This window comes from Mus caroli, unplaced genomic scaffold (genome assembly GCF_978045245.1).
Source record: "Mus caroli unplaced genomic scaffold, Mus_caroli_1 scaffold_8, whole genome shotgun sequence".
Taxonomy (NCBI): domain Eukaryota; kingdom Metazoa; phylum Chordata; class Mammalia; order Rodentia; family Muridae; genus Mus; species Mus caroli.
The window spans coordinates 120,247,695-120,270,424 of NW_028227263.1; the positions used below are offsets into that span (position 1 = coordinate 120,247,695).

The 22,730-nt window shown below is 52.0% G+C and overlaps 2 protein-coding genes across 3 annotated transcripts; one reads left to right on the plus strand and one right to left on the minus strand.

Moving 5' to 3' along the window:
• Positions 1 to 5,532: 5,532 nt before the first annotated feature.
• Gsk3a (glycogen synthase kinase 3 alpha) lies at positions 5,533 to 15,397 on the plus strand. Its single transcript, XM_021167501.3, has 11 exons — positions 5,533 to 5,959; positions 7,605 to 7,792; positions 9,783 to 9,866; positions 10,011 to 10,121; positions 11,726 to 11,856; positions 11,949 to 12,055; positions 12,799 to 12,896; positions 12,981 to 13,076; positions 13,613 to 13,799; positions 14,076 to 14,183; positions 14,722 to 15,397. The coding sequence occupies exons 1-11, from the start codon at positions 5,677 to 5,679 to the stop codon at positions 14,796 to 14,798; spliced, it is 1,470 nt and encodes a 489-aa protein (XP_021023160.1). The 5' UTR covers positions 5,533 to 5,676; the 3' UTR covers positions 14,799 to 15,397.
• Znf526 (zinc finger protein 526) lies at positions 15,398 to 22,622 on the minus strand. Of its 2 annotated transcripts, XM_021167500.3 has the most exons (3): positions 22,104 to 22,179; positions 19,411 to 19,503; positions 15,398 to 19,317 (listed from the first exon to the last, which is right to left on the minus strand). In XM_021167500.3, the coding sequence occupies exon 3, from the start codon at positions 19,298 to 19,300 to the stop codon at positions 17,279 to 17,281; it is 2,022 nt and encodes a 673-aa protein (XP_021023159.1). In that variant the 5' UTR covers positions 19,301 to 19,317; positions 19,411 to 19,503; positions 22,104 to 22,179; the 3' UTR covers positions 15,398 to 17,278. The 2 variants fall into 2 exon arrangements, with proteins under 2 accessions (XP_021023159.1, XP_085698154.1); XM_085842028.1 differs by lacking the exon at positions 19,411 to 19,503 and having other exon boundaries at positions 22,104 to 22,622.
• Positions 22,623 to 22,730: the final 108 nt, after the last annotated feature.

A 22,730-nucleotide genomic window follows, 5' to 3' on the forward strand; every position in this document is an offset into this window, starting at 1 on the left:
GTGTCCTGAAATGCAGCCCTTGGGCTGGAGAGACGCTCGCTCGCTCGCTCGGCTCTGTGTTCAAGGGTGCTTCTGCTCTTCGGAGAACCTCCATGTGGGGTGGCTCGGGACAGCTCACAGCTTCAGTTCCAGGGGAGGCAGCTTCTGGCAAACACTCAGAATTGGCATACAGTCACTCAGATATATGCATTAATAAAGATCTTTTTAAGAATTTTACACGTATGCATATATGAATGTTTGGTCTATATGCATGTCCACCCACCGGCATGTGTGCTGCGTCCGAGATGGTGAGAAAGGGGCATCAGATGCTCAGGAAGGACAGAAAGATAGTTGTGAACTGCCGTGTGGGTGCTAGGGACCGACCCTAGGTCATCTGCAAGAGCAGCAAGCGCTCTTAACCACCAGGCCGTCTTGCCAGCCCGAATAAATTAAACTAAATTTTTTTTTTTTTTTGGTTTTTCGAGACAGGGTTTCTCTATATATCCCTGGCTGTCCTAGAACTCACTCTGTAGACCAGGCTGGCCTCAAACTCAGAGATCTGCCTGCCTCTGCTTCCCAAGTGCTGGGATTAAAGGCATGCGCCACCACCACCCGGCTCATAAAACTAAATCTTTTTTTTTTTTTTTTTTTTTTTTGTGGTTTTTCGAGACAGGGTTGCTCTGTGTAGCCCTGGCTGTCCTGGAACTCACTTTGTAGACCAGGCTGGCCTCGAACTCAGAAATCCACCTGCCTCTGCCTCCCAAGTGCTGATAAAACTAAATCTTAAAGAAACCTTGGAAAGTAATCGGTAATCTTTGTCCCATCAGCTCACCTCCTGCACGCACCCCCCCACACACACACAAGCAGATTTTAAGAGGGATTTGTTGTGTAAAGTTCTTGACTGACCTGACCTGCTGTGTGCCAAGTGTGTAAGCATTTCAGTTTCTCCTTTCCTTTTTTTTTTTTTTTTTTTTTAATTATTTTTTTTCTGGGATGGTTTCTCTGTGTAGCCCTGGCTGTCCTGGAACATTCTGTTGACCAGGCTGGCCTCCAACTCAGATCCACCTGCCTCTGCCTCCTGGGATTAAAAACCCTGTGCACTCTCGAACACAGACACACAGACACACACACACACACACACACACACACACACACACACACACACACGAGCTCAGGCCCCACCCCAGCACATTTTAGTTCTTTAAGCATTCAGCAACACAGGGCTTCATTAAACTTGCCTGTAGACCTAGAATTGAGCTATTCAACAAAGTAGTGCGTAATCTAATGTCTTAACAACAACTGGATTTTCCAGTGGAAAGCCAGCTGGAGTCCAGATCAAGGGATCCGGGACCTTAGAATTTGGTTGATGAGGAGCCTTTAGAGCTAAGAAGCCAGGAGCTTTGAGTGCTGAGTCTTTGAGGAGATAAAACAATCAGGAAGAGGCCAGGCTCTGGGTGCTTTAGGATATCGGCCCCACCTGGGCAGTGCAGGTGTGATGCCCTAGGCCCTGAAAGGGGACAGGGGCTCCCTCAAGGCCATAGGGTTGCTAAGAGATAAGAGTCGGAATTGAGAACTCTGGGCCTGTTGGACTGGCTTCACTATAAAACTCCACCTTGTGCAGCCCTGAGGGAGAAGGAACCTTGAACTGGCTACCCATCCCTGCACTTATACTTCAGCATGTGTCAGCCCTGGAGTGGGCTCTCCAGCCTGCTGCTGACCAGGACGGGGAGACTGACAGGAAACAGGCTCTTGTGGCAGCTTGTGGGCAACTGCTCCCTCTCCTGGGTGATGTAAGCCATTCCCTGGGGTGGGAACCACTGGGTTATTTCTGGAAGTTGGAATGAGACATATCTCCTGGCAACATAGATGCAGCTGAGTTGCTAGTGGGGTGATGCAGAAAGGCGGATGTTGTCATTGCAAGAAAGAAGCAGGACTGGCTAGTGGTTTCAGCAGCAACACTCAGTCTTTTTTTTTTTTTTTTTTTTTTAAAGGCAGGGTACCTCCATGTAGCCCTGGCCATCATAGAATTCACACAAGGATATCAGGCTGGCCTCCAACTCAGATTTGCCTGCCCCTGCCTGCTGGGATCAAAGGCATGCACAGCCATTGCTGGGCCTTCAAAGCACTTCTAATCACATGGCTCCTAAGTGTTCAGCTTCAGATCCCCTCCAGAGGACAGGTCATGATCTAATCAAACTTGTTGTCCCAGATTCTGGTTGTGTGGGATGTCACAGGTGATTTTTGGCCTTAAGAACAGCAGCTCCTCCAGTCTCTAATCGCCCACCGGAATCCATTTGGAGGTCTGGAACATTTCCTGCAAAAAGATGCCCTGAACTTAGTGTGGTGGCACGTGTCTTTGCCGTCAGTACTGGGAACTCTTAGTTGGATTGCTGCTAGTTTGAGTCTAGCCTTGTTACAGAACAAGACTCCATTTCTTCCTCTTCCTCCTCGCTGCTGCTCTTCCATTTTGGTCATTTAGGACAGGGTTTCTCTGTGTAGCCTTGGGACTCTATAGACCAGGCTAGCTTTGAACTCAGAGAACTGCCTGCCTCTGCCTCCTAAGTATTAGAACTAAAGGTGTGCACTACCCCTTATAATAAGACCTTATTTCTTTTTTATTTTTTTATTTATTTTATTTTTTTTTTTGGTTTTTCGAGACAGGGTTTCTCTGTGTAGCCCTGGCTGTCCTGGCACTCACTTTGTAGACCAGGCTGGCCTCGAACTCAGAAATCCGCCTGCCTCTGCCTCCCGAGTGCTGGGATTAAAGGCGTGCGCCACCACGCCCGGCTTATTTCTTTTTTATTGTTGATGTGGTTTAAGAATATTTATTTTATGTACACCATAGCAGTCTTCAGACACACCAGAAGAGGGCATCAGATCGCATTACAGATGTTTGTGAGCCACCATGTGGATGCTGGGAATTGAACTCAGGACCTCTGGAAGAGCAGAAGGTGCTCTTAACCACTGAGCCATCTCTCTAGCCCCAAGACCCTATTTCAAAAGAGAATGGAGGGCTGGGGATGTAGCTCAGTTTGTAGAGTGCTTGCTTAGCACACGCAATTCTCATCACCAGAAAACTGTCTTGGCAACACTAGTCAGTAACCCAAGCACAGTACAGGCAGGAAGATGTCTTCAGCTTCATAGTGAATTTGAGGGCACCCTGGGCTACATGTGACCCTGTCTCCAAAGAAACAAAAACAAGACACATGACTTTGTCCCTGAGATCTTTGCTTCCAACCAGAAAGTCCTCCATACACCTTTCACGACTTTTTTTTTTTTTTGGTTTTTCAAGACAGGGTTTCTCTGTATAGCCCTGGCTGTCCTGGAACTCACTTTGTAGACCAGGCTGGCCTCGAACTCAGAAATTCACCTGCCTCTGCCTCCCGAGTGCTGGGATTAAAGGCATGCGCCACCACACCGGGCCCTTTCACGACTTTTACAGATGAATGCATTCCAATTAAAATCCCATTTGCAACAGCCCTCCTCCAAAGTCTCTCCATGGCCAGTGTCTCTTCCTTGTGTTTCTTAGCCATTTCTCAATCATGGCTGCCCAGAGGTTTTCCCTCACACCTTTCATAGGTTTCCCTTGAGAGTTCTCTATAATTCCCCAAACAATTGTTTTACATTGCTTATATCAAAGTCTTTAATCTCTTCATGGACCCCATCAACTCCTCGAAACATCTTTTGAACCCGCTTAGACACCTGGAAACATCTTACAGATCTTTGAATTTGCTCACCAGTGCCCCCACAGATCTCAATGCCAAGAACGGTCCCCTGGGCAGGTTCCACGAGTTCTGGCGGTTAAATAATCTGTTCTATCCTGCTACATACCCTAGTGAGATTCTTTGATCCTATACCTAGGGGCTTGACTTCACTTTTCAACTGGGAGCAGCCGTCAGAGGGCGGCAGCCACCATTCGACTGTGTTACTCCAGAAACTCCCTCTACAGTCGAGCGTGAAGCGTCTGGAGGCTTTGCGAAGAGGGCGGAAGTACCCGTGCGTTGCCTTCTGGATAACGTAGTCTTTAGAAGCGCTAGCCGTACCTTCTGTCTCCATTCCGTGTCCACTGAGAATTGCAGTAGGGAAATGACTGAGCAGACAGTACTGTAGGCTTCAGAAAAGCCCCAACAATTAGGACGAACACAGGCTGCGAGTAAAGTAGAGTACAGACTCCGTTTCTGAGGCACGAGAGGTGACAGCATTTTGACCTCTGTCTCTGCCTCCCCCACCCCCCCACCCCAGTTTCCTACTTTGGTGCGACTTTTCCCGTGTATTAATTGATTAACAGGAAACTCGACATACTCAAGAAAGCTGAAACTCCTTCTTGTACTCGGCTCCCTTCATTCAGATTATCTAGAATCCTGTAATTTAGGAAGAGGATAGACGCAAAAAATTGGGGGTTTAGGACAGAAATTCTCCTTTTTTAAATCCTGCAGCTCATCTTGGTCCTAACCATATTGCTAGGGAAAAAGGTAGACTACCGGAAACAAATGTTCTGAGACATAATCGGAACTGTTTACTGTATTAAATCCTTTGAGAATGTAAGGAGACGTTATTTTCTTCTCTATATGTGGTTGCTTGGGACTACTTTTTCTAGCACTCACTTATCGGTTTAGGTCTTAGACCTAGGGATCAGAGAAGACATTGTAACACATTATAGTTTCCCTTGGGAACTATTGTCCTTAACCTTTCACCCACACTCTCAGCCACAGTCCTCCCTTTGGACTACAGCTCCCACGAAGCCCCAGAGCCTAGCTTCGCGAAGAGTCAGTCTACTGTGGATTATTCCCAGCATGCTTCTGGTTGCTGGTAGCTCCCATCAGCCTCGTCAATGGTGAGGCAATATTGAACTTCATTTCCCAGAAGACACCAGGCTCACTGAAGCGATGCGCATAACTCTTGGTGTCGACTACATTTCCCGGAAGGAACTGCGACGCTGCTAGCTGGCCTGAGAGAGCGCGATGCCTATTCCACTTCCTATCAGTTCCTTTCAGTTACAGTATCTACTTAAGGTTTGAGGAGCATCTGAGACTTCATTTCCTATAGTGCTTTATCAACCGTTCTACACCTGCAATGCGGTGAGGGCGTGGTGATGACTCCATTTCCCAGTGTGCTTCACAGCCAGAGTACTAAGTATTCACGGGTGCGGACTCGATTTCCCAGAATGCACGCGGTGCAGGAAGTCACCGACAGCCCACAGATTGGGTGGGTGGCTGGACTCCATTTCCCGGCGTGCATCAGTCTTGGATGCTGCTCAGTATTGGAGTGGCTAAGATTTCGTTTCTGAGATACTCTAAGGGACTTGATTTTTCCTCTGTGTAGTGAGTGTGTGACTCTGACTGTGTTTTTCAAAGTGCTTCCAAGTTAGTTTTTGGCAGAGTCGTGTGACATTAGCCAGGACTCTATTTCCCGGTGTGCAGCGCGAGCCGTCACACCCCGCCCCCAGCAGTCAGCTACTCTAGGGGGTTTGAGAACTCCATTTCCCAGAGTGCTGTGCGGGTCGAGGGTGGTGACAACGAAGCCGACGGCAGAAGGACTTCATCTCCCGGCGTGCCCCGCGGCGGGCGCTGGGCCGGAGCCGGAGCCCGAACGGCGCGGCCTGGAAGAGGCCGGAGCCCAGGGGAGGCGGCGGCAGAGGCAGCGGCGGGGGCAGCCCAGGCAGCCCGAGCCCGGCGGCCTGGGCCTGCGCTCGGCGCCATGAGCGGCGGCGGGCCTTCGGGAGGCGGCCCTGGGGGCTCGGGCCGGGCGCGGACCAGCTCGTTCGCGGAGCCAGGAGGCGGAGGCGGAGGTGGTGGCGGCGGCCCCGGGGGCTCGGCCTCTGGCCCAGGAGGCACTGGCGGCGGGAAAGCGTCAGTCGGGGCTATGGGTGGGGGCGTGGGAGCCTCGAGTTCCGGGGGTGGCCCCAGCGGCAGCGGCGGAGGAGGCAGCGGTGGCCCCGGCGCGGGCACTAGCTTCCCGCCGCCGGGAGTGAAGCTGGGCCGTGAGTACTTAGGGGCGCCCTGTGGGGTGGTGATCTGGGTTTCCCAAGCGCATCAAACGGCGATCAGGTTCTTTCATGTACCCAGAGAGAAGCTCGAGGTCACCGTGCTGCTTTAAGCCAGGATCTGAGCTTTCTGTCTCCCAGATAAAGGAGTTTGAGGGTTTACCATCACTTGGAGTTTAGATTCAGAATTACCAACACCCAAGAAACAGAGGTCACAGGTCCTATTCTTCCAGTTATCAAGGTCTCGAGTACTTGACGACGTTGCCATCCACAGGAGACTAGGATCAGAGGTCATAGTTACTTGCCAATTTGATCTAGGATTGTTGTCCCCTAAGAGACAAGAATATGATTGCTGTCACTATCCTGTATGAAAAGGGGGCTATTCGTTTCCTTTTCATCAAAATTGGTGATTTGGATCGGATATCCTTTAGAAACACCGATTCAGGATTATTAATGTTTCTACAGAACAGGGCCAGGTTTAAACCATAAGGCCTGACATTATCACCTAACCCACTGAAAACGTGTAGACTTGTAGTCAGTCCTCGATGATGGCAGTAAATAATCACTATTGTTTATAGATAAGAATAGCTTGGGAATAAACACAGGCTTCTAAGAAAGCTCATCGTCAGTTTTCTTTTAAAACAAGGTGAGGGAGCAGGGTTCTTTAGCAAAAATGGAGGGGGGGGGCACAGGTCACACCTATTATAAAATATGGTTTTGAAGTGGCTGGTACTGGCTCTGAAAAAAATAAATAGCCATGTGGTATTATTTTTCAAAATATCCCTCACTGTCCCCCTTGCAAATTGACTTTGTTGCAAATTGACAAGTTTCCTAAAGGGAGTGGGTCCCAAAGAGTGGCACCAAGGCTTGCTGCTACTCAGAGACAGGGAATTGGAAACCAAAGCTTTACTCCAAAGGCATCAGGCTGGGATATGCCTTCAGCAGTTGTGGAGATGAGCTGCTCCATTCTCAGGCTAGGCACTACTCTGGAGCACACAGAGGCCAGACCAGTGCCCATAACAATATAGAGCAGTTGGTAAGAGTAACAGACCCCCAACCCTCCAGTCGTTATCCCCAAGTGAGGGTCAGGGCAATGGCTCTTCAGACCAGCTTGTTTCTGTTACTTAGGACCTCTGCCAGGAAGGATTTAGAAGTCAGTGCTCTCTGGCTGTGAGGAATGACAGTGTTTTTCTGAAGAAGGAACACCCCCATAGTTTCTGCTCCTTTGTGTGGAAGGTGGTACCTTGTACCTGCCCTGCAGAAGGGAAAAAAGGCTGGGGAGCCTGGTGTGGCTGGATTCTACACCTGAGGTGTTGGTGGCCCCCACCAAGTGATTTCACTGCTACTTGCTAAAAGTAGAAATTTGTAGGTGCTTTATTCACCAATGGAAAATAAGTTTGAATGTTGGTGTACTGCTATATGGAAGACAGAATTCAGGGTTTCTTGGAGGAGGCTCTAGGACATAACTTCTTCCCATTCTTAGGCATTGAACCCAAGGTATTGGCCTTATGTGTGCCAGACAGTTATTCTACCATGGAATAATCACTCTCCTGTCCCTACAGTGAACTGAACAGCTTCCCCTCCCTGGGCTGTGGTGGCTAGAGACGAAAGATCAGTGGATTGTATTCCCTTTGTTCCTTAGGTGACAGCGGGAAGGTGACCACAGTGGTAGCCACTGTAGGCCAAGGCCCAGAGCGTTCCCAAGAAGTGGCTTACACTGACATCAAAGTGATTGGTAATGGCTCATTCGGAGTAGTATACCAGGCACGGCTGGCAGAGACGAGGGAGCTGGTGGCCATCAAGAAGGTTCTTCAGGACAAAAGGTTCAAGGTAGCTTGGGTAGACTGGAGGTTTGGGCGCTGGGAGTGACTGCTGAGTGTACCTAGCAATAGAGTTGGAGCCCGGAATTTCATGTTCTCAATATTACTTATTAATGTGTGAATATGTATTCTGTCTGTCTGTAAGTGTGGCTGGCATGTGTGGCCATGGTCTGTCTGTCTGGAGGTCAGGAGCGTCTGTTGGAAGTTGGTTCGCCTTCCACTGTGGAATTCAGAGACTGAGCTCAGGACTTCAAGCTCGCATGGCAAGCACATTTATACACCGTAGCAGCTCACCAGCTTGAGCCTGGGATTTATTTCATTGGAACTTAAGCATGGGCCCAAGGAGAGGGGGAAGGAGGAGAATGATTGGGAGAGGGGAGTATACGTTCCAGAAAAGCTGAGAGCTAATCTTTATTGGGCATTTCCTCAGTGTAAGTGCTTGACAGGCAAGTTTCTAATTTAATTTACCTGAAGAGTCTCTGAGGGCAGGTACTGCTGCCATTACTGTTCTAAGTCAGCAGAAATGAAGCTGCATAGTGAGGCCCCTTTAGGAGTAAGCTGTGGCCTGTTTGACTCACACAAGTCCTCCTCAACCCTGTGGTCACATCTCTTCCAGAAGAAAAAGGTTGGTAAGGTTGATGCTGGCAGCTCTGAAGGTGGCACAGAATGCAGTCCATCCCGTAAGGTGCTCACTAAGCCACGGCTGTCTCTGCAGGGAAGCATGCTGCTGTAAGCTAGATGGGGCCTAGGGAACCTTAGAGAGAGGAGGAGAAAGAGGGAAGTGGAGGGATATGTGGTGATTGGAGAACTGGGCCAGGACCTGGGCTGTGGGTGCTCTTCTTGCACAGGAAGAATTCTGGGGTGTCAGATCCTTGGTGTAGCTGGGATGCAGAACTGAGAGGGATCTGGGGAGGGTCCTGAGGCCCTAGAGGATTGGACATTGCAAAGAGTTTCTGGTATGGAGTAGAAGATGAGATTGGAAGTCTAGAGTCTCAGATCTAAGCTAGAGAGCTCTGAGTCCCCTGTACTTCCAGGGAAGGTGACGGGGGTCAGGGTGAACCAGGCAGTCACTGCCTGTCTACTGCTGCCTTTGCCAGTGTTGGGTGGTAAATAATGTGTATGTGGTAGTATGTGCGATTGAAGTAGACTTTCCCCATGCTATGTGAGTGCTATACCAACCGGGCTAGCTAGATTCCTAGCACCCTCTATTTTTGAGACAGAGCTGTACTAAGTTGCCCAGGCTGTCCTTTTTTTTTTTTTTGGTTTTTCGAGACAGGGTTTCTCTGTATAGCCCTGGCTGTCCTGGAACTCACTTTGTAGACCAGGCTGGCCTCGAACTCAGAAATCCGCCTGCCTCTGCCTCCCGAGTGCTGGGATTAAAGGCGTGCGCCACCACGCCCAGCTGCCCAGGCTGTCCTTGAACTCAATCCTTCTGCCTTAACCCTCTGAGTGGCTGAGATTACAGACCAGCACCAGCAGGCCTAGCTTCAGCAGAGATGCTGAGGATTGGCTTTATGAAGGAAGGAATTGGCTTTTTTTTTTTTTTAATTATTTATTTCATGTATATGAGTACACTGTAGCTGTCTTCAGACACACTAGAAAAGGGCATCAGATTCCCAATTACAGATGGTTGTGAGCCACCATGTGGTTGCTGGGAATTGAACTCAGGACCTCTGGAAGAGCAGTCGGTGCTCTTACCCACTGAGCCATCTCTCCAGCCCAGGAATTGGCCTTTGCACGTCTCCGGTAGTCAGTAAAGCAGGTTGAAGTGTAAACACATTGGTGGCCCCGAACCCATAGACCTGCAGCTTCCATATGGGGGTAGGGGCCAGGGCTGAAGAAATATCCCCCATCTTCTGCCTCCCACAGGCCTTAGAGCCTTGAGTTTGGGACATGAAACTGCTCTACTAGCAGAAATAGGTGTAGGGTGGAGGTGAGGATCCTGGGGGGAGGGGGAGGCAGGGGATTGGATGTCTTGAAACTCTTCCTTTTTCCTTAAGAACCGAGAACTGCAGATTATGCGTAAGCTGGACCACTGCAATATCGTGAGGCTGCGGTACTTCTTCTACTCCAGTGGGGAGAAGGTGAGACATTGGGAATCTGAGGTGTGTAGCCCTCTACATTGTGAATGCTATCCACTTTCTTGCCTGCCTTTCCCAGAAGGTCCTCTGTGTTCCTTACTGTTCCTTCCCCCCTTAAATGCCTGACATCTCTCCTTGGCTCTCCAGAAGGATGAGCTGTATTTGAATCTGGTGCTGGAGTATGTGCCCGAGACGGTGTACCGAGTGGCCCGCCACTTCACCAAGGCCAAGCTGATCATCCCTATCATCTACGTCAAGGTAGGCAGGCAGGCTGCTAGAGCACAACTGTCTGGGTTCCTTCACTTCCGAGTTGGTCTTTGGAGGCTTATGTTCCCTGTCCTCAGTTCTGTAGCTTGCAGATAGGTTTGGCTAAGCCCAGGGGAGGATTAAGGCCAAGGGGGTGGAAAAGGAACTGCTCCACACAGTAGGACCAGTGTCATTGGGGTGGGTGGGAAAGCATAGAGTGCAGTAAAGATGTGCCAGAGAGCCAGCAGACCCCTCACCCCATATCACCTCTCGGCTGACTCTCTATGGCTTCACCACCTGGGTGAGCTGACACTGATGTGGGCTGTGCTTGTGGTTGCTGCTGCTTACATGCTGGGAAAGGAGTTCTCCAGTTGTGAGAGCCATGCTGTGGCTGTTACTCTGCTCAGCCAAGTGCAGAGCAGTTCCAGACTGAGACCCAGGCCTTGCTTTTGAAGAGCTGTTTGGCTGGACATGGTGGTGCACATCTTTTATCCCAACACTCAGGATGCAGAGGCAGGAGGATCTCTTGAGTTCAAGGCCATCTTGGTCTACATAGTAAGCTCCAGAACTACATAGAGACCCTGTCTTTAAAACAAAAGCGTGGTGTTTGGTGAGGTTACAGGCACCATCAAAGAAAATGACACAGCTGAGGAGCTGCTGCTGTGTAGAGAGTCAGCAAGTGCTGGAAACTGAAAGCCCTCCTGACTGGCCTGGGGGTGAGAAAGAGGAAGGAGTGCTGGGGAGGAGTAGTGTCCTGATGGAACAGGAGGGGGTCTGGAAGCAGCTAGAGTCTATGCTTCAGGTACTGCCTTAGGTCCAGGAGACAGGAGCTTTACGCCAAGGTCCTGGCTGCATGCGCTGGTGCATGTTTGTAATCCCAGCACTGGGGAGGCTAATGCAGGAGGATTTCAAGTTCAGGGCCAGCTTGGAATCCAGTCTGTCACCCTGTTTTGAAAGAAAAAAAAAACCTAGAAAGGTTCCAAGGGTAAAGGTGTTTGCTGCTAAGCTTGAGGACCAATTCCTGGGACACAAATGATGAGCCGGCAGCAGACCTGATTGCTACTTGTGGTCTCTGGCACGTGGAACCCCTCCCTCCAGAGGCAGTCATGTACACACAACCAAAATGTTAAACAAACGAAAAAACAAATCAAAACTGAAAACCTTACTTAGGTTCTGGTCAGTGGGAGTGGGAAGGCAGGAAATGAAGCTAGAGAAGACCTGTGCATGGGAGCTGCTGTCAGCGAGGGTGGGTGGGGACTGAGGCCCTCTAGAGCTGGCGGTTTTGGTGAGAGGGGAAGCAGAGTGCAGGGCCCACAGCCTGTGTTACGGCAAGACCTTCTGGTGTCAGTCATCATAGGGGTAACTGCAGCAGCAACATTTCCTCATGTGGGGGCCAGGCCCAGTGTCAGGCATCCTCAGGCTTCAGAAATTGGGGCCTGGCTTCCTAAGTCTTCCATGTGACTGCAGCAGGCATTAAAGTTCAGAAACCAAGGGTTTACAACAGTTGAGCTGAGGCCATGGGGCATCCAGCGGGGACAGTGGCATAATATGGGTCAACAGTGTTGAGTGGGAAGCAGTGGGCTTGGGTTGAGCCGTGCCCTGCCCTGCCGTCCTAGGTGTACATGTACCAGCTCTTCCGGAGCTTGGCCTACATCCACTCCCAAGGTGTGTGTCACCGTGACATCAAGCCCCAGAATTTGCTTGTGGACCCCGACACTGCTGTCCTCAAGCTCTGCGACTTTGGCAGGTAGGTCTGTCCTGCAGCCTGTGGGGTGCCTGAAGGCGTGAAAGAACCTCCAGCTTGCTTCCATGCTTAACCCTGCCTGTCTCTTCCCACAGTGCAAAGCAGCTGGTTCGGGGGGAGCCCAATGTGTCCTACATCTGCTCTCGGTACTACCGTGCTCCAGAACTCATCTTTGGAGCCACAGATTACACCTCGTCCATCGGTCAGTTGGGGGAGGGGCTGGGGAGTGACGGGCTGAGTGATCAGGGCCTGCCAGCTGTCCTTCACTGGTGTTCCCAGGCTGAGGCGGCTGGAGCTGCTGCACCTTGTTAGAGAAAGCTGCTTGCAGCTTCCCAGGGGCTCAACAGCTGGCCACGGCAGGGCTGGGATTTCAAGTCTGACTTGGCTACAGAGTTCATCTCCACTTAGAAACTCCCAGTCAGCCTCTGGTCTCAGTTGGAGGGAAGGGGCTGGCGGTAATCAGAACTGTTCCCATAAGGGTATGGCCTGCTCCCAGGGACTGCCTTGTTCTGTTTCTGAGCGTAGCATTCCCTTCTTCCAGGCTTAAGGGGAAGGCTGAAACGAGAGAATGTACAGGAAAGTAGGGTGAAGGAGTGTGTCAGCCTGAGGGGCTGGTGAGGCCCTCAGATGGGAACATGTACCAGTGCAGGTCACGGCACACAGTAGGGAGGGCTGAGCAGGCCATAGGCCAGGTGGTGAGCAGCTAGCTCAGGATAGAAAGCTTTCTTGTGGCCCAGAACGCACAGGTGCCAGTGGGCAGGGTCAGGCCATGTGCTAGTCTAGAGAAGTAAAGAAGGCGTCAAAAGATTCATTGGGATCCCTCATTACTGAGGGCGCGAGGGCCATAGCACACCTAGACTGACGAGCACAGCCTGAGCCAGTGCTGCTGCAGTGTGTGGGGCTCACCATGAGGAGCAGTGTGCTTACTCTACCCTTCCCCTTCAGATGTGTGGTCGGCTGGCTGTGTACTGGCTGAGCTACTTCTCGGCCAGCCCATCTTCCCTGGGGACAGTGGGGTGGACCAGCTTGTGGAGATCATCAAGGTGAGTTCGAGGGCAGGGCCAGAGCCAGGGAAAGCAGGGGTGGGCCCGAGGAAAGGGGCTTTGTCTCAAACCCTCACTTTACAGGTACTAGGAACGCCAACCAGGGAACAAATCCGAGAGATGAACCCTAACTATACGGAGTTCAAGTTCCCCCAGATCAAAGCTCACCCTTGGACAAAGGTAGGGGCAGAAATGTGGACTTGCACAGCATGGCTGAAGGGTGGGTCCCCTTGGAGACCAACTGCTCTGGGGACCTGGCTTAAAATCATGGTTTGCAGAGTGGAGAGATGGCTCAGTGGTTAAGAGCACGTTACTCTTACACAGGATCTGGGTTCAATTTCCAGCACTCACATGGCGGCTCACAAGCACCTGTAAGTCTAGTTCCAGGGGGTCCTTACTGGCATGCATGTGGTTAACACAGATGTGCATAGGCAGAACATTCATATACAGCAAGAAAACAGATGTCTCTGAAGTTATCCAGGGAGGCAGTCAGCATTTTGTGATTGTGAAGTTTATAGAATTTTAAAAGTTGAGAACTCATAGGTAAATACAAGATTCCCATTTATATGGTGACAAGTATGCACCAGGAGTCACAAGCCATGGACCCTGAGCCAGCGCCCATCTCACTGTCTGTCTCCTTACCAGGGAGGTGGGTGTTTGGGAAGCAGGCTGCCACAGGGTGTCACTGCGCCTCTCACCTCTGAATCAACCCACAGGTGTTTAAATCTCGGACACCACCTGAGGCCATTGCACTCTGCTCTAGCCTACTGGAGTACACACCATCCTCAAGGCTCTCCCCACTCGAGGCTTGTGCCCACAGCTTCTTTGATGAACTGCGGAGTCTTGGAGCCCAGCTCCCCAACGACCGCCCTCTTCCCCCCCTGTTCAACTTCAGTCCTGGTGGTGAGCATAGCCTGGGGCCAGCAAGATGTCGGGAATGTGGAGAGGCTTGGTGTTATGCAGGAATGGGGAGCTGAGAGGGTACAAGGTGGCCCTGGCTCAGCCAGGTGTCTCCACATTGTGCCCTTTCCACTGTTAACTTAAGAGTCCTGTGGCTAAAGTCTCTTCTACCTGGCCTTGCCAGTAACTGGGTCCTTGTTTGGTGCCCCATCCTAACCCTAACTGGCTTTCCATACGCTTTGCCTCTCCTTGACTGAATATGTCAATTCCTGTCTCTAGAACTGTCCATCCAACCATCTCTCAATGCCATTCTCATCCCTCCTCACTTGAGGTCCCCAGCAGGCCCTGCTTCTTCCCTCACCACTACCTACACCCCATCCTCACAAGGTAAGCTGGGAAACGTATGTGCTGAGGGTCAAGGAAGGGTTGTCCTTGGTTTTGAATATTTCCTGTGGGTTTTGAGTTGTTGACATCTGATGGCACAGAAGGCATATTTTAGAGTATGTCAGTAACCGGCTTTGCAGGGCGGTATTGCCTACATTTGTGCTTAAATGCCAACTGGAAGACCAAACATTTCTTTGGTCTGAGCAAATAAACAAAAGTTGCCCACATTTGAAGATTGGGCATTCTGGGTAAAAACCCAGATCTCCTGTTTCTTAGGGGAAGAAGATGAGGCTTGGCAGCCATGGGTCTGCCTTTCTCCTGACAGCGGCTGGAGTCGTGTCCAGCTGCCCCGTCTTCCGTGGAGCCTGGCTCCTCGGTGTAAGCCACTTTGGTGTCAAGCTGGCCCTTTGGCATTTCAGTTTGTAACCTTGAACCCAGAGTGACAGCTGTCAACTTTTTGCATAGTGTTTTGAAGCAAGTTATTCTCTTGTGGTGTGGGGGATGGAAAGGCCGACTTCCCTCTCCCCTCTCCTTCCCTCAGCTTTAACTGAAGCTCAGACTGGCCAAGATTGGCAGCCATCTGATGCCACAACTGCTACCCTCGCTAGCTCTTCCTGAGGGCCCCACCGACTACCCCTCCACGTCCATCTGGGAAGGCCCAAGTGGCGCTGGGAAGGGGGCCACAGCCCATCAAGCTCCTGCCCTGGCTGGGCCCCTAGACTAGAGGGCAGAGGTAAATGAACTACCCCCAGCATCTAGGCCTCCCTCACCAGCCTAACCTCTGTGGTGGGCTTTTTAAAGAGGATTTTAACTGTTTGTGGGGGAGGGAAGAAAAGGAAGGATGGGGTTTGGGGGTATGAGGACCTTCTACCCCCTTGGTCCCCTCCCCTCCCCCAGGCTACCACTCCTTCCCTTCCCCCCTCTCCCATGTCCCTTGTAAATAGAACCAGCCCAGCCCATCTCATCTTCCCTTCCCTGGCCCCCTGGGTGTAAATAGATTGTTATAATTTTTTCTTAAAGAAAACGTCAATTCACACATTCAACTTGCCCCCTCTCCCCCCAGCTGTACCCCTTCTTGTCCTCTGCTCCCAAGGCTTCCTCCCTCTCCCCATCCTGGAAGGAGGGGAGTAGAGAGAGTCCCTGGTGTCTTTAGTTTCCACAGTAAGGTTTGCCTGTGTACAGACCTCTGTTCAATAAATTATTGGCATGAAACCCTTCTCCCTGTCTGGCTGCCTGTGTCTACAGAGTGAGGGGTTCAGGGTTTGGAATCAGTTCCACTTGAGGCAGGGGGATACTGAGAGGCCAGAAACCCTTGTGCCACTTAATGCTTGACTACCACAGGCGTGGAACCTGCCCACTTCCTGGCACAAACTCTGTGTTAGCATCCTGGGTGCGGAGTGAGAGAGCCTGGCTGATGAGCCTCTCAGGTCCAGCGTCTAACTGCCTGTGGACTCAGTGGATGGCTACGTATGCAGATGGGCAGACTCCCAAGGTGTAAGCTGCCCTGTTTGAAGCATGGCACCCACTTGCTTCACTTCTCTTACGGGTAGTGGGAAGGAAGGTGGAGGTTGAGAGTTTAGCTCTTTTCTCTCTTTCTCTCTCTGGTTCTGAGCTGGTCTTCCAGAATAGCTCAGGCTTTCCTGGAACTCAAGATCATCTTGCCTTAGGATCCCAAACACTGCGATTACAGGCTTGTGCTACTCTGCCTGGCTCTTTCCCTTGACTTTTAAAATATGCTGGAGCCAGATGGTGAGAACCATGGGCAGAAGGAGATGGTATCTCTACATGGTGCCAAGCAATGAGTGGGTAGGATGTTCCAGAAAGAGAGGGGACCTGGGAGGGAGCAACTGCGGGTCCTCCTGATGGATTACTGATGCAGAAAAAGTAATTTTGGAACATATCCTTGAGGGGAGGGCGATTTGGGTCCCTGCTAGATGCTTACATCAGCCCCAGGGGTACCTTTCTGCTCTGCAGGACTGATCTCATCCTCCTTTCATTCCAACCAGTTAGGAAGCAGGGAGAGCTCTGGGTCAGGGATGGACCAAGTGTTCTCTGGGGTCCCTGAGGGGTCAGGTCTTACAATAATAGAGACGGGACTAAGAACTACATTCTCATCTCACGGAGCCTCCACCCATTCTGCAACCCTGGCTAGTCTCAGTGCTGCGTCCTTACTTGCACAGCCAGGATGGTACACAGGTCCATCTCAGGCCTGAGAGACACCAAGTGTCCTGCCTGATACTGCAGCTGTAACTGGATGGCCTGCCTGAAAGGTTATTTTCCTCTTGTGCTGGCAGTCTCCTACTTTTACTTCAGGAACTGGCACCACTAGGAAGTCTCTTCCACTGTCCCTGCACATCCCCACCTCAGCCCAGGACTCCTTAGACCCAACTCTCCTTTAGCCTGCCGCACCATGGCCTGTGCACACAGGCTTGGGCACACAGGCACAATGAGCCACAGGCAGCACTGTCTGTATAGGGCAACTGTCTGTATTCAGTCAGTTGCCCCTACTGGGCTGAGCATGCCCGAGTGTGGAGCTGTGACTGGTTCATTCCTGGGCTTTTAAGGTCACCCAGGCTGGGCTGAGTACTGGGGTCACCTACAGATTTCATACTGTCAAAACTGAAATGAAGCACGCCTCATGAAACTAAGTGCCTTCCTATACCAGGTAGAGCTAAGTCCCAAACACCCCAAGTTCTTGGGGAGGAGGAGCAGGGGGGGGGGAGTTTTAAGCAGAAGATCTGAAGAGGTATATGGGAGTGTCTGGCACAGGTCTGGCATATGGTTGGTGCTCAATAAAGGTTACCTGATGTTGCTGAGCACCGGGTGATGCCGTGCAAAGAGCCTTGGCAAACCCCATTCTGCAATGCAGTTGGTAAGGACTCAGACAGATCCCATCACTTGTCAGAGCTTCAGTTTCACCTGGGGCAGGGAAAGGTAACAGGAGGAACCCTGAGGAGTCAGCAGTTAGGAGAGGCCAACAGGGTGGACCCTGACGTGTGGATGCCAGGTTAGCTTGCCAGGAGGGGTCCTCTTCTCCCCTGAGGTGCCCAGACACAAGCTAGTAAGCAAACCCCTTTTCTCATTGCTCTTGCGCCGGGTCATACAAAGGCTGTGTCCAACTGCAACAGTCCGCTTGCCTCACTGGCCCCCAGTGCTGCCTGGCATAGCTGCAGTGTGTCCTCCAGTGCCAGCGGCTGGGATGTCTCAATGATGGCGATGGTCTCCCCAAGCTCTGTGCACATGATAGTCTGCTGAGGTTCAGGGGGTGGGGGTGGGACCGGAGAGGGTGATCTGGGAGGCTGCAGGGTCAAACTCCTTGCTCGGGCATGGACCCTCTGATGCAGCCGAAGGCCTGCCATGGCGCGGAACCAGCGGCCGCAGGTCCCACAGTAGTAGGGGCTCTTGTTGTAGAGACCCGTGATGGGAAGGCGAGGGGCACGTGCAAAGGCCACAGGCCGAAGGTGTAGCCGCCGGTGCTGCTGCAGGTTGGAGCTCTGTGTAAAGCGCTTGCCACAGTCCAGGCATTGGTAGGGACGCACTCCTGTGTGGGTCAGCTGGTGGCGGCTGAGGTTGGCTAAAGAAGCAAAGGTCTTGCCGCAGGAGTGACACTGGAAGGGCCTCTCACCCGTGTGTGTCCGCAAATGGTTGCGCACATGGACGAGCTTCTTGAAGCCCTTGCCGCAGACCCCACACCTATGTCGGCGTTCAGGGGGGCCATGTACTGCGCGCCGGTGCCTGGACAGCCTGGAGGCTGAGGCGAAGGACTTGGGGCACTGTGGACAGGGCAGCTGGGCAGGTGGGGGCGGGGGTGGGGGCGTGGGCTCAGCTGGAGCTGGGGAGACCGTTGCTACCCTGGTGGGGGTTCCGCTTTTCCCAGTGTGAGTTCGTCGGTGGTACAGGAACTTGGTCATGTTGCTGAAGGTCTTGCCACAGCGACAGCGGTGCAGTGGGTTGGCAGTATGGGCCCGTCTATGGGCCACCAGTGTGAGCTCAGTGCCAAAGCCACGGCCACAGTCCACACAGAGATAGCGGGCTTCCCCACGGTGCAGCCGCTGGTGCTGCTCCAGAGAGGCAGCCTTCTTGAAGACCTTAGAGCAAGTGGTACACTCATGGGTGCCACCCACGTGGGCCCGGCCGTGAGCCACCAGCCGGTTCGCTGAGCTGAAGCTGCGCTGACACTGGCTGCAGTGGAAGGCATGGGTGGCTGAGGCTGGGCCGTGAGATGCCCTTCGGTGTTTGCGGCGTGCCCCTGAAGAGGTACAGTGCTGTGGACAATCCCCACAGCTCTGAGCTGAGTCAGCCGTGGACTTGTCGCCTCCCGTGTCATCAGCAGTGAGCTCTGAGGATGCTTCCTCCTCATCCGTCTCTTCATCATCGTAGTCTTCCTCCTCCCCCTCTTCCTCATCCTCCTCCTCCTCTTCTAACCCATTGTGCTCTTCTTTCTCCAGGGAGTCAAAGTGGGTGCCCTGATGCTCCAAGAACTCCTCAGGGGTGGCACAGAGGGTGGAACACTCAGGACACTCGTAGGGTTCCATCTTGACTTCTGGTGGTGGTGGTGGTGGTGGTGGTGGTAGTGGTGGTGGTGTTGGGGGAGGCAAAGGAGACGGTGGCTCGTCCGCTGCACTGGAAAGGTGCTGAGTTTTGCGATGAGCTACCCACAGCTCAGGTGAGGGGAAGAGCTCTTGGCAGTCTCCACACTGGTACTGGATCTGGCTTGCAGACTCCTGCAGGTGGGCATCCTGGTGGGCGAGGAGCTCGCTGGGAGAGAGGATGAGCTGGCTGCATTCACCACACTGGAAGGGTCCTTCCCCAGTGCTAGGCACTAGCTCAGGCTCCAGGCCTGCGTCCTGGGTGGTCAGCGTTTCCTCCTCTGACACGGTGAGCAGGTGTTGTTCCTGGTGGGAGAGGACTTCCTCCAGGGTGTTGTAGAGGCTGCCACACTCAGAGCACATGAACTGGTGGTGCTGGAAGAAGAGGGACGAGGCAAGGGCCTCTCCAGAGGTCATCTCAGTCACCGCTGTCACCATCTCTGCCAGCTCTCCTGACACGGTGGGTGAGATTTCCACTGCTCCTGATGATTGTGTTGGTATCTCAGTTGCCTCTGCCACCATCTCTGCCATTATGGGGAAGGCAGTGCCTGGAAAAAGAAGGGCAGAAGCCAGTGGCACACCAGGAACCCAAGGGGAGTGTAGGATGTCTCAGGTGTTCCCTAGCTCATTCCACTACTCACCAGTCTGTCAGTCAAGTTGTAGTTAAAGGTTTATGCCTCAGCCTTTCATGGTCTCACGTCTCTGAGTCTGTCGTAGCCACTATAGTCAGGTATCTGTAAGACAGTATGGACACCCTGCAGCCTGGCCTCTAACTCTGCCCTCTCTCAGAAGCCCAGTGACAGCTTTTGTAAGAACACACACAAACATTCTCATTCCCTCTCTGTCTGTGCTTTCTGGCCCCTCAGCCTTTACCCATGCAAGTTCCTCTGCGTAACACCTTTCCTCCGCTCCTGTAGCCCCACAGCAAAGCATTTAAGGGAACAGCGGGGACTAGGCTTCCCTCAGCTTGAGTCTGAGCTCTCCCACTTTACCTCCTCTCCCTTGAGATCAATTTTCTCACCGGTAAAATGGAACTAAAGTCAGACTGACCACAAGGCCTACGGGAGGCCAGGCACTTGGTTAACAAACATCAATGCTTGGGTTTGTTTGCAACCTAGGCTGGCCTCAAACTCACTGGGCAATAGAGGGTAGCTTTAGAGCGACCCTGCCTCAGCCTCCCCAGCAGTGGGACACTGTATGTGTACTTCCACACTTAGCCCCAGGGATACAAAACTCTCCAACCTGACAGTCCAAGTCCTAGGCTTTTAGTCTGGTCTCAACCTAATCCAGCCCCTTTCACACAACAGGAACCTACAGTCCATTCCATGAACCCACCTTAAGCCTTCTGCTCTAAGCCCTACAATTTAAGGAGATTTTATTTATTTTTATACTTTTTTTTTTAATTGGGGGGCGGGGAGCATGTGTGTGGAGTGAGATAACAACTTGCAGGATCTGGGTCTCCCACCATGGGGCTCTGGCGTCAAACTCAGGTCATCAGGCTCAGTGCCAATTGCCTATACCCACTGAGCTACCTTATAGCCCCCCCACCACCATTTTTTGTTGTTGTTTATGTTACTCTGTGCCTGCATGCATGAGCACACATCATGGCATACATGTAGCATACAGAGGACAACTTCATGGCATTCGGAGCCCATTCTTTCCTCCCAATGATATGTGAGTTCTGAGGATTGAACTGGGGTCATCAGGGCTGCAAGGCACACGCCTTTACCTCCTGGGCCAGAAAGATGGCCCGTTTTTGTTGTTGCTGTTGTTTGAGACAGATTTTCTCTGTGTGGCCCTGGACTGTCCTAGAACTCAGATCTGTAGACTGGGCTGGCCTTGAACTCACAGAGATTCACCAGCCTCTGCCTCCCAAGTGCTGGGGTTAGAGTTGTGCACCGCCACTGCCTTGCTGGTTCTGTTTTGGACAGAGAGTCTATGTATAAAGGCTGGCCTTGACCTCAGTATGTACACGGGGACGTCTGGTTCTCAGCCGTGTTTCTTCTGCCTCCCAAGTGCCAACGGCCACTTTCCTTACCTCTTTACTTGTGCTCATGCCAGGGGCATGGAGACTTTAGCTGGTAGCCCTGGCGTACAGGCTGCTCATGTACTGCTCCCAGAGGGCAGGGATCTTAGCCTCTTCACCAACGAGGTGTTTCCAGTGCCAAGAAAGGTGCCCAGCACATAGTAAATACACAGACTCATTCAGTGATGAGCTAAGGCTCCCTATAAACGATGTCCTGGGACCTTAACCATCCCTGTGCATACTACATGTCTACCCATTTTATGCATTTCCATGATACATAGCCCAGTACAAGGCCCTGTTACTAGTTAATGACCAATAAACCATTTGCGGATAAATGACTTGCTAAACCAAACTTTCCTTATCTACCAATTCCAAAGGCCCCATTAAGTGGGTTTATTTTGAAGCATCTCATCATGTAACCCTGGCCTATCGAGAACTCACTATGTAGGGCAGACTGGCCTCAAACTCACAGAAATCTACCAGCTTCTACCTCCCCAGTGCTGACAGTGAAAGCGTGTGCCACTACACCTGGCTCCTCATTAAGTCTGAACCAGTCCATAAAGGATTTTCTTAGAAACAATCAAATGGGCTGGGGGTCGGGGAGGTTAGCATTCTGCCTTAGTTACAGCCTCACTGCCAAGACAGAACTCCCCTGGCTTGGATCAGAGCATGCTACATGGCTTGTAGCAGGTAAGGAGTGGAAGCACAAACTTTACAAAGTATGGATGAGCTCACACACAGAAAAACATGGTGCACAGGACCCAATCCTATGTGCTCTCTGAATTTCATCCAACTCAATCCTTCCAAAACTCACTTAACTTGCACACAATCCTAATAATACTGTCCTTCTAGAAAGTAGCACAGGTATCCCGAAATGGACACTTTTCCGCCTGCATTCTTTTCCCTCCCAGTCCTACACCGTGCCAGGGGGTAGGTGGAATTCAGCTAATACCTCTGTATACAGAAAGGAGATCTAAGCACCTACACCAGGGGCCTGAAAGTTCAACTTTCCCGCTACACTGCTTTTTCCCCTCCTACCAGATTCCTCTTCTCTGCAGCGTGAGAGCCCCCTGCAGGGGTGGGGTGTGCAAGCGAGCTCAAGCTGAGGCCAGCACAAGCAGGGGCTCCAACGACGCCTCTAGGGCACACAGGAAGGAGCTGTCGATCATCCCGCGCTGCTCCAGCCCCAAGCGCAGGCCCCAAGGCTCTCCGACCCTGAGCGTACCCTTCCCTCTTCCTCCACTCTCTCCCTACACCCAGCGCTCTCTTCCCCGCCCGCCCTGCGGCGCCCTCACCCATCTCTCTTACCTCCAAGCAGACCCTGCCGCTCTTGACACAGACCCTCCACTCCAGTAGTGTAGGACCCTTCACTATCCACGCCTCCCATTGGGCGGTGCTCTCAGGAGAGGCAGCCAATCAGAGCTGGTAGCGCAGGGCACGCGCCCTCGCGCCTGCGTGTTGGTAGTCAGGCGGGGCTCCGCGAGTTTCTCCACGCAGACACCAGTGCCCTGGAGGCGGTGTCCGGGGCCCGGAGAGGCGCCTGCGCAGTTCTCCCGGGCCGCTCCTTTCCTGCTGTTTGAAAATTCAGCGGAGAAAAGTGTGCATCCTTATAGAGCGAGGTCGCATAAAAGAACGTGGCGGTGCGAGACTTTGACAGGTGTTATCTCGTAGCAGAAGAGACTGCGCGTCTCGAACAGCGTAACTAAAAAGCCAAACACTTGTACTTTTCCTACGCCGCCTCAGTTTTTGCTTACGTGCAAAGTGGACTGGAATCACATCTCCTGAAAGGTTGTTGAAGGCATTGGATTTTGTCATACACGTAAAAATGTTCGGCTCGGGGCCTGATACACCGTAGTACTCACTATAGCCCACCCATCAGAGAAGCTTTACCGTTTATAAATAGCTTTCCCCTTCCTCCCATTTTTCGTCTGATTC